Source organism: Schistocerca gregaria, chromosome 5 (assembly GCF_023897955.1).
Source record: "Schistocerca gregaria isolate iqSchGreg1 chromosome 5, iqSchGreg1.2, whole genome shotgun sequence".
In the NCBI taxonomy this organism is placed as follows: Eukaryota; Metazoa; Arthropoda; class Insecta; order Orthoptera; family Acrididae; genus Schistocerca; species Schistocerca gregaria.
In genome coordinates this window covers 630,280,139-630,291,469 of record NC_064924.1, presented here as the reverse complement: position 1 = coordinate 630,291,469, position 11,331 = coordinate 630,280,139, and the positions used below count along the sequence as shown (strand labels likewise).

The 11,331-nt window shown below is 44.2% G+C and overlaps 1 protein-coding gene across 1 annotated transcript in view; it reads right to left on the bottom strand.

Moving 5' to 3' along the window:
• Positions 1-1,760: 1,760 nt before the first annotated feature.
• The window catches only part of LOC126272492 (mucin-19-like), a 146,828-nt gene continuing 137,257 nt past the window's right edge, over positions 1,761-11,331 (bottom strand). Inside the window, exon 6 of the mRNA XM_049975379.1 lies at positions 1,761-3,141. Within this exon, the coding sequence (XP_049831336.1) occupies positions 2,161-3,141 (981 nt within the window). The 3' untranslated portion in view covers positions 1,761-2,160. The remainder of the gene's footprint in view (positions 3,142-11,331) is intronic.

Below are 11,331 nucleotides of genomic sequence, written 5' to 3'. Positions count from 1 at the left end.
ATGAGAGAGGCAATCGTGACTGCCTGTGTATCCATTTCAATAGCAGCCGTAACAAATGTGTGTCTATCTGTTCCGCAGCGTTGCAGACGCTGTCGATACAGAACATTTTCAATATCATCAACAGTAAAACATCATCAGTAATAACGTAATCATCTGTGTAACTTAAAAAATCATGGTTTTGTTATTTTTCGAGTCATTTAAGTTCAAATAGTGCAAATTTCTCTGGGGGGGGGGGGGGGCTGTATTACAGAAATACTGAAAGAGAAACCGTACTGCTTATAGCTGCCGTGAATAGTGATGCACGATAACATAGTGAGTCTCTTCGAGTTTTCTATACAGCAGCGTAAGGATCGGAATGGTTATTGTCAAAAACACGTCTTTAGTGACAAGCAACCATATTTTTTGATTGGTACAGTGGATAGACACAATATATGAATCTGCTGCGCAGAAAATTGTAGCACTGTTGTGCAGCAGGTTCACGACTTATCAAAAGTAATTTACATTGAATGACTCCTGTTTTCATCTTGGAATAGACACGTAAATTTGGGGGTATAGCTAAACTGGCTCATCCCACCGCTAAAGATCGTCATTTGCATGTACTCGTACATGTATTTATGAACAACATGACACTGAGAAACGACTGATTGGTCGTGGTGTGGCCAATGATAAGAAGTTCGTGACGTGGTCTCCACTCTCCTCTGACATAACTCGTGCACCTTTTTCGTTGGGTATGTGCGAAATGTCCAATTTTTTTTTATCCTTAATGGACTCTAGACGTTATTTAGTTAAGGACTGTTAAGAAAGAACGCAACCAGACAAAAACAGCTCTTAAGAAGCTTTGTTTTACCGCCGTGATTGGTTTCGGGGCATTATGCCTATCTTCAGATGCCTGCGCTTGTTTTATTGCTGAATCAGAAGGAGCACGCTGTCTGCTCCTGTACTATATTTGAAGTTATTACTCCACTTCATTAGCCGTGTGGGATGAGAAATACCCGAATGTACTCGTACATGTAACTGGAAACATATAAAGTGCCTCAGGTATGGACTGAGTAGAAATTTTAACCAGAAACAACCCCATTATGATTTGAAAAATACGCTTATACCCGTTTTCAAATGTTTTAGACAATAGATGCTTTGACATTTAATGACATGTGGATTATAATTAGTGCATGCTCTTTGCATTCGAATACAAATGGAGTGTTTTAATAATTGCTTTGAGTACACTTTGCGTCAAGGGTGAACCCAAGCTCTAAGCTGGTGTCCCCCTCCCCCCCCGCCCATCCACCCCCCCCCCCCTACCCCCTCACCATCCGCCAGAAACCAAAACTTCGCCAACAGAACTCGCATCGTGACCAGCTAAACAGACTGATGTATCAGTTCAGTATCAGCTCGAAGAAAGCCAGAATGTGTAATGCGTACTGGCCAGTAGCAAGTATACCCAGAACCATCTGTCATACAGTCTCATAACTATTTCGTCATTCACCACGAAACTAACATGAGTAACCCCCACGTCCCCCTTAGCTTAACACCTCGCCGTTCTAGTTCAGGGCCTACGTACGGTCATGTTTTGCGCGTTTAAAGCAGCTTTGATACATGGTTGGGCACAGATAACCTCGCTGTCGAGTGCTCAAAGCTGAAACTACGTCTGTAGTCGTATTGCTTACCAGCCAGGCGCGTGTACGTATAAAAAATTAGTGGGTGCTATATTGTAACTGCGTTTTCGGGACTGCTGAGAAACTGTGAGTATGCTGACGCCACAATAAAATTTCTTCACCTCGTGTATTTCATTTACTTTTTACAACATTACAATTTGTTACAGGTGACTGCAATGATGATAATAAAAAGCAGCATGAGCATATTAGTTACTCTGCCAAGCAATTTACTTGTAAAAAATGACTGGTGGCGCGTCTTTGTACAAATGTACTTGTGGAATGTGCTTTGTACGAATAACGGTCGAGTACAGCAAATGTTGATAATTATTCATTCTGAAAATCAGAATTAAATATTTTTTTTACAAATTAAATATTCAGTCAGTTGAAAAAAGGTAGTATATAAATAACGTGTGGACACAGTCAGCACTGGAGGCACAACACAACACTCGTTCGGTCACACGCACACAGTCTCGAGACAAGGAGCGCCGCACAGCGGCGTGGTGGCGGCTCACCGCCTGACGAGCCGCTCCTGCGGCTCCGCCGTCCTCGTCTTGATGCACCTCCCCCGGTAGCAGATCTCGGTCTCGTGCGAGACCTTGGTGGAGGTCCGGAGGACCTTGGCGGGCTGCGGCGCGGCCGCCTCCTGCACTTCGTTCTCCCGATCCCCCTCCTCCGCCGGGAAGTCCTCCAGAGATACTCCACGCAGGTTGTGGTCGGTGAGCGCCAGGCTGGACAGCGGCACGCCGCGGTTCCAGACGCCTTCCGTGGTGTTCGCGCCCTTCGCCTCCGACTCTATTGTCGTGTACTGCTCGGTCGTTGCACCTTCGGACGGCAGAGTCTCTGTGGTCCAGTCGCTCGCGTCGGTCGACTCACTCGGTACTCGTGTCTCCGCAACAGCTCTGTCGTCTGCCTTGTGACTCTCCTCGCCCGAGGCTCCGCCTAGCGAAACAGTCGGCACCGGCGCGTCTGTACTGACAGCCTCGTCTGTGGCGTCCGTCGGCGGTGGTTGCGTCGAAGACTGCGGCGGCAGTACTGACGCGGGCCTCTCTGTCACTTCTTCGCCGCTAGCGACCTCCGCTCCCGATGTCCCTGCACTGTCGTCCAAACGCTCTGACGAAGACGCACCTTCTCCTGTTGAAGTACGTCCGTCAGGTTGCGACGTGTCGGCGACATCCCACAGGTAGACGGGTGCCAGAGTCTCACCGCCAGCTGGAACTTCTGCCGGCTCTTCTGCGAGCGGCCTTTCTTCGTCGTACCATGACGGTTCGGTCACAATAACCGCAGGACTGTGTCTGGTGTTCGCATCTGGAGCGTCCGCGATGGTCACGATCTCGCCAGAGCTCAGAATTACGTTAAGATTCGGCGACTTCTCTTTGACTGCCGCAATCATATTGGCAACTGTAGCCACATTCTGCGACTCGGCCGTCTCGAAAATGTCTTGAGGTCGTTTCTTCGCTCGCACTCGCACCCAAGCTCCTCGCCGGTTGCCCTGTGAAAAGAAACATTCCTATTAGATCGTGCAGTGGCATAATGTAGAGTAGTGCGTGAAAAATAAATTGCCACGCATCTGCACAGACGGAGCAGCAATGGAAGGCACACCAGTATCGGTGGGGGCTCTGGCCTCAGCCACCACCGTGCAGCAGAGGATACCTGCTGTTCAACAACTGACGCCTAGCACAAACTCACACCTCATGTCACTTCGAAACTACAGCTAGCGACTCTGCAAATGGTTGTATTACGGGGACCACAACGTGGTCCAGGTCGAAAAAAAATCTATTTTCGGTTTTCACCGTATTTCGATAGATTAAGGTTTTATTTAAGTAGTCGGAAAAGGACTTTGCTGAAACAAATTTTTTTCTTTCGAACATTTAAAGAGCATGTTTCTACCACGTGTGTTTATTTGCCACGCCCGCTTTTGCGTCACCCACTTCTCTGCATATATTTTAGGTCTTTATATCCCCTACATTTCACTTTTTTTTCTTGCTCCCGAGTGTGTTGGCTATCTTTGGAATGCAACGGTCGGTATTCTTTTCTTTCTGCTGTTTCTAAGTAACACGCTTTCAAACAGGCGGTTACTTTTGTACAAGTGTGATTGCGAGTAGTTGTTATAGAAAACTTGCAGGTATACTCTGGGCAGACAATTAGCAGAAATAAAGAAAATCTGGAGGCAATGGAGAGAGATGCTTGGGCCATATTCTTCCATAGGTCCTCTACTGATGATAAGCGGTGTCATGGATTGTATCAATCAGGAGAAAATTCGTGGTGCAAATACATTAGGGCTCAGGCAACTGGAGAATCTTATTCTCACCAGCATTCTCTTCCTGCTGCTGTTATTGCAGCAAATAAACCTATTTTCAGAGACTTGGCTCGTCCTGACCTCCTAAGGAAATGTCTGCATGGGCAGACACAAAACCTAAATGAATGTTTCAATACCATAATATGGAACCGCCTTCCTAAAACTGTATTTTCAGGCATGCCTACAATGAATCTAGGAGTTCATGATGCTGTTATTACGTTCGATTGTGGTAATATTGGAAAGTGCTGGGCACTGAAAAAGCTGGGAATTAATCCTGGTGAAAATATAATCATGGGGCAGCAACATTGCGACAAAATGAGGATAGCCGATGCAGACAGGTCTGCATCTAATATGGCCAAGAAAGCAAGACAAACATCCAAGAAGGTGAAAAAGAAGCTGGAAGAGCTGCTAGAGGCCAAAGAAGGGCCATCATATGCAGCAGGACAGTTTCAATTAACTGTGAGTAACAAATTTCAAAAGTTTCTTCTTTAAAGTCAATTTCCCGCAAACTAAAATTTTCAGTACATATGCCCCATTATATCGGAAACTATCATAGATAAATGAATGAAATTTTCAGAGTGTCTGCAGAACATAAAAAGCCACCTCTGGTACTACATTCATTAATATTTCCCCATTAGGAAATTCACAAAAAAACATTTTCTGCAGAAAAAACTTAATATGTTTTGTTAATAAATTTAAAAAAGTATTTCTTAAAAACTATAAAATGGATAAAGTAGATTTTAGTACAGTTGACTATTAGCATAATGTAACACACAGTAAAAATATTGAGTTCCTGCATCAAACAGTTTTTTTTTTTCATAAATGGGTCAGACACTTGCATAATTAACATGGGTTAGATAGGCAGGGTGTGGTCCCCTTATGGTTATGTCAGTATGACAAATAATTGGTTAAATACAGATGTGTAAAGTCTATAATTTTTCACTAGGGTACCGAAAAAGAAATAGTCGCATAAACAAAGGATTAACTAGAGGTAAACAATGTAAACCCTAGGCTGCCAGGATGAACCCTCATGTCAGAAAAATGTAGAAAAAATTTAGCATAGGAGACAATGTGAAAATTAAATACAGTGATCACATGGGAACTATGTGTCAGTCTCCTGACAACTTGTTAGGCAATACCCTGTAAGGTTGCATGTATTTAGGCCAGCTAGTCGACCACGCATTACTGTTACGAGGTAAGATCGATTTCTTATTCGGCTGAACCTAGCGGGACCAGGTCTCAGGTCATGCCGCAGCAGTTCCGGCTTCCACATTGGTGACGATACGACCAAATCCAGCTACAAAGACTAGCAGCAAAGCAACATATGTCGGTAAGTCACACTACAGGGAATTTCGGCGATGGGCAGTCGCTTAAGAGGACAGACAATGCTCCAAGAAACGGTGCAGTGTGAGACAGTCTTAAATTTGGCCAAGTTACCACTTTCTGAACTTCGACAATAAGTCGCAGTTACATATTAAAGCGAATCTGCATGCATATGCAATCTCACAAAAATGAAGCACATCCAATGACACAACATTTCAGTAGCTTTAAAACAACAGAAGTTAACATTTCACAGTAAGTAAACATTTAAGCAATGAATTCTGAATTAACAACTTTTAACTGCTTCATGCGATTTCAACAAACGATATATCGGATGATAGGATTGCACTATAGCTATCATCCCTGAAAGCTATGTATCTGTCTCTGTTTCATTTATTGATTTACAACCGTCTTTTATCTCTGCAGATGTTTGTCAGAACATTGTTTCCGCCACAGTTACACAGTAAAGAACACAGCGTCCACACTTTATATTGTCATATTGTAGTAGTTATTTAATAAACAGTTTACTACTTTGCAGTAACATTATTTATGCTATTAAGAAACTGAGCTAAATTATTTTTCTTGTCCTCCTTTTACGTGTCCCAGAAGTATGTGTGGCACTGCAGCACAATTTCACTGTGCAGCTGGCAAGGACAGTAAACAGAGGGCATGTCTATAGCAGGGCATTAAGTCTATGTGAGTTTCATTCCGTTTACTCAGTTGGTGACTACGTCTCACAAAGGGCGTATGAATAACATACGCAGATGTCAGAATTTAGGAGAGGACATGTAGTTGGACTCATTGAAGCCATTTGGGGTAATGAACGAATCTGTCGACATTTGAATAGGGGCGATGCTACTATTCGACGAACACGGCGTCAAGAACCGAAGTGGTCGACCTAGAAGGACGACATACGCGAGGATTGGGCAATAGTCAGAGAGGCATTTCGAAATCATCATTATATCGATCTGACTTCCAACTGGTGCTTCGGTGACCGAAAGGACCATTAATAGGCGGCTCACAGAAAGGGGGCAGAGCTTACGGCGCCCCTTGCAACAGCTACTATTGACCTCTGTGTGCCAACAAACAACGTTTTCAGTGGTGTTGACCGCATTCGACCTGGAATCTGACTGAAGTAGAATTGTCGTCAGTGATGAGTATCGCTTTGGACTGAATCCGATGACCAGTGAAGACGTGTCTGGAGACGCCTCGAACAGCGACGGAGTACAAACCTGGCTGTCGTCTGCCATACCACCAGCCAACCAGTAATTGTCTGGTGCGCCATTTATTTTCATAGCAGGATCCCTTTGGTTATTATCCGCAGCACACTCATAGCACAGCGGTACGTCGATGATATTCTACGTCCCATTTTGTTGCCCTTCGTGGGAAACCGTCTTGGTCTTACATTTCAACGAGATGATGCCTGTCGGCACACGGTGAGCTTCTACTGCTTATCTTCGTGCTTGGCAAACCATATCTTGGCCAGCAAAGTCGCCGGATTTCTCCACAATTGAGAAGATTTGGAGCATTATGGGTAGAGCCCTCCAACCATCTCGGGATTTTGACGATCTGATGCGCCAGTTGGACAGAATCATCCACAGTGTCCCTCAGGAGGATATCCAACAAATCTGTCAGTCAATAGCAAACCAAATAACTTCTTGCAAAAGGGTCAGAGGCGGATCAACGCATGACTTGCTCAATCAGTAAAGCTATACCTCTTGAATAAATAGTCCAGTTTTTCTGAAACTGTACGTCACATCTACTGATTCCTGTACCAGTCAGATATTTCCTTTGTGGTGCGTCGGCTCTTTTTTTTTTCTTAGAATGTACATGCGACAGTGTCCCCTCCTTCATCCTCTTTATTGTGCGCCTTGAATAGTTAGCAGTTCCCAAAACCCTTTAAAGCTCAGTTTTTAATGCAATTACCTCTTCCTTGTTTGCCTTTTCCGACATAAATGTAATGATGTTCCATATAATCATACGTGTCTGATTAAGAGAACTTTCCCTGCACTTGTTAGATGTCAAGACTGTGAAGCCTTGCTGCTCAGCGAAGAGAAGGCAATGAGAATAGCAGTGAGCGACAGGCAGCGAGCCTGGCGCTCATTCAGAACAACAGGGTGGGCTTGGCCCGTGGTCAGAACGAAAATGAGCTTCTGCACTGCAATTGCCACCTTATTTTGTGTAAGCTCTGTTGATTGACACAATGGATTGGAACAAGCCGACCATGTGCAGTTGTCAGTACAGTACTGCAAAAAAAAACTCTTGTGTGCTCACAGTCTCATCATTTAGTGATAGTGAGTAGTAGAACAATGTTCATACTACCCCACTCACCATTGTTGCCAAATTTATTCAAGATGGCGGTGATACATATGGCAATGTCACAATGATATCATGGCAGGAAATTCAAAGTTTGGCGGGAAAAAAGGTCAGTTGGGCTACCTCCACTAACCTAAAGCCCTCCCCTCCCCCAGAAAATGGCTGGAAGATCAAATTCCATCAGGACAATGCATTACACCACAGCTACCTCCACTAACCTAAGAAAATGGCAGGAAAATAGGTGACTTGGGCTACCTCCACTAAGCTAAGTCATCAGACCAGCACCTCTTCCTAGTAATTGGCTGGGAAAGGACTCAGCCTGTATTGTATAGGATGGACATAAGTCTTTTCAGTCTTTAACCAATTCGAGGCAGTACCACCATCTAGTGTGTCCACCCTGAGGTCCAGAGTCCAACTGACCTAGTACACAGTACCACCACCAGAGGGTGCCGTCGCCCTCCCATGATGTAATCCAAGATGGAGGTCTGGCGGAGAAAAATGGCGGGAAAATAACTCAAATGTTCTGGGCTGCTGGAACTATTTAGGGATGGATTTGACATAGTACATTTATTGCACTGACAGAAAATACTCACCCTGCCGTGCTTGAGGTCACAGTAAATAGTCTACAGACCTGCAAAATGCTCATAAGTAATGCAGTACACTGATGTGCAGAGACGCTAACAACTCGTAAATTACCGAAATAATCCAGTACACGGCGTACAGTCGTGCAAACTACTCGTAGATCACCGAAATAATGCAGTACACTGATGTTGTTGTTGTTGTTGTCTTCAGTCCTGAGACTGGTTTGATGCAGCTCTCCATGCTACTCTATCCTGTGCAAGCTTCTTCGTCTCCCAGTACCTACTGCAACCTACATCCTTCTGAATCTGCTTAGTGTACTCATCTCTCGGTCTCCCTCTACGATTTTTACCCTCCACGCAGCCCTCCAATGCTAAATTTGTGATCCCTTGATGCCTCAAAACATGTCCTACCAACCGATCCCTTCTTCTAGTCAAGTTGTGCCACAAACTTCTCTTCTCCCCAATCCTATTCAATACCTCCTCATTAGTTACGTGATCTATCCACCTTATCTTCAGTATTCTTCTGTAGCACCACATTTCGAAAGCTTCTATTCTCTTCTTGTCCAAACTAGTTATCGTCCATGTTTCACTTCCATACATGGCTACACTCCAAACAAATACTTTCAGAAACGACTTCCTGATACATAAATCTATATTCGATGTTAACAAGTTTCTCTTCTTCAGAAACGCTTTCCTTGCCATTGAGAGTCTACATTTTATATCCTCTCTACTTCGACCATCATCAGTTATTTTACTTCCTAAATAGCAAAACTCCTTTACTACTTTAAGTGTCTCATTTCCTAATCTAATTCCCTCAGCATCACCCGATTTAATTTGACTACATTCCATTATCCTCGTTTTGCTTTTGTTAATGTTCATCTTATATCCTCCTTTCAAGACACTGTCCATTCCGTTCAACTGCTCTTCCAAGTCCTTTGCCGTCTCTGACAGAATTACAATGTCATCGGCGAACCTCAAAGTTTTTACTTCTTCTCCATGAATTTTAATACCTACTCCAAATTTTTCTTTTGTTTCCTTTACTGCTTGCTCAATATACAGATTGAATAACATCGGGGAGAGGCTACAACCCTGTCTCACTCCTTTCCCAACCACTGCTTCCCTTTCATGCCCCTCGACTCTTATTACTGCCATCTGGTTTCTGTACAAATTATAAATAGCCTTTCGCTCCCTGTATTTTACCCCTGCCACCTGCCACACTAATGTACAGACACGTAAACAACAAATAAATTGTCAAATTGCGGTCGCCCCGGCATCAATTTAAATTCGGTCAGGCTGAAAATCCAGAATGAATCTTTCACTCTGCAGTGGACTGTATGCTGTTTGGGAAGCTTCCAGGCAGATTAAAACAGTGTACTGGACTGCGACTCGAATCCGGAAGCTTATTTCGCAAGCAGTGATATTACCGACCGATCTACTCAGGCACTGTGCCTGGATGGACCGATTGCTAAGAGCACTGTCTGCAAAAGGAAAAGTCCTTATAATTTGGACATAAATTAATGTAATTTTTGCCTGATTACTTCATCTCTGTTATAAAGAATATAGTCTTTGTCAATCAAGTTATTAAATCGCTGGTGCGAATCTAGCTAGTGGTACGGAATTTAGACTGCTCTCGTAACTGCACATATTTTTCTATATTATTGGTTGTACTATCGACTCAGGGATTGTTAAATAACAACTGCACGACGATAAATAATTATTAATAAATGAGGTAAATTAACAAGTCCTCAATTATATACAACTTACCAGTTTGAAGCTATTGCTGCTATCCCTTAATTAAGATTTTGTAACAGATTATTCGTTGTAATGTCCAGTAACATGATCGACACACGCTGCAGCGGGAAAGGTATTGTATATCCTAGAATGCGAGCGATAATTATGTAAGAGCGGATGTGCGACTTAACTTCGGAACAGCAAGTAGTGGTTGTCCAACTAATAAGATTTTTAAACAGTCAGTGTGGCTATAAAATACTGTTTTTATTCATTAAAAAATAATAGAACAGTCGACAGGACACCACAAACGTTCCGGAGCAGAATCGGGATCCGACATACATTTTTATTTTTACAGGAAATTTGAAGCTGAAAATCATTCTGGAACTGAAGGAGGAGACCAAGGAAATGAGCGATTAAGACTGACTATGCTTTAACAAGTGCTTTAGATTAACGACGGATACAGCGCAAACCACTACACAAATTCACTAAAATCAATACGGCGGTCTAAGAGCTACCACTAGACTGAGCACTCTGTGAATCAGCTCTGTATCTGGTACTTGGGCGCACAGACTTGTCTAGTGACCAGCAAGACTAACAGCCAGGGGTGGGCAGACGAATCTTCTTTTACGACTATCAGCGACATTTAGTTTCACATTAGTGCAAGAACTCTGTGTGCTGTTAGGAACGTACCCGATAAAAATACACTCCTGGAAATTGAAATAAGAACACCGTGAATTCATTGTCCCAGGAGGGGAAACTTTATTGACACATTCCTGGGGTCAGATACATCACATGATCACACTGACAGAACCACAGGCACATAGACACAGGCAATAGAGCATGCACAATTTCGGCACTAGTACAGTGTATATCCACCTTTCGCAGCAATGCAGTCTGCTATTCTCCCATGGAGACGATCGTAGAGATGCTGGATGTAGTCCTGTGGAACGGCTTGCCATGCCATTTCCACCTGGCGCCTCAGTTGGACCAGCGTTCGTGCTGGACGTGCAGACCGCGTGAGACGACGCTTCATCCAGTCCCAAACATGCTCAATGAGGGGCAGATCCGGAGATCTTGCTGGCCAGGGTAGTTGACTTACACCTTCTAGAGCACGTTGGGTGACACGGGACACATGTGGACGTGCATTGTCCTGTTGGAACAGCAAGTTCCCTTGCCGGTCTATAAATGGTAGAACGATGGGTTCGATGACGGTTTGGATGTACCGTGCACTATTCAGTCTCCCCTCGACGATCACCAGAGGTGTACGGCCAGTGTAGGAGATCGCTCCCCACACCATGATGCCGGGTGTTGGCCCTGTGTGCCTCGGTCGTATGCAGTCCTGATTGTGGCGCTCACCTGCACGGCGCCAAACACGCATACGACCATCATTGACACCAAGGCAGAAGCGACTCTCATCGCTGAAGACGACACGTCT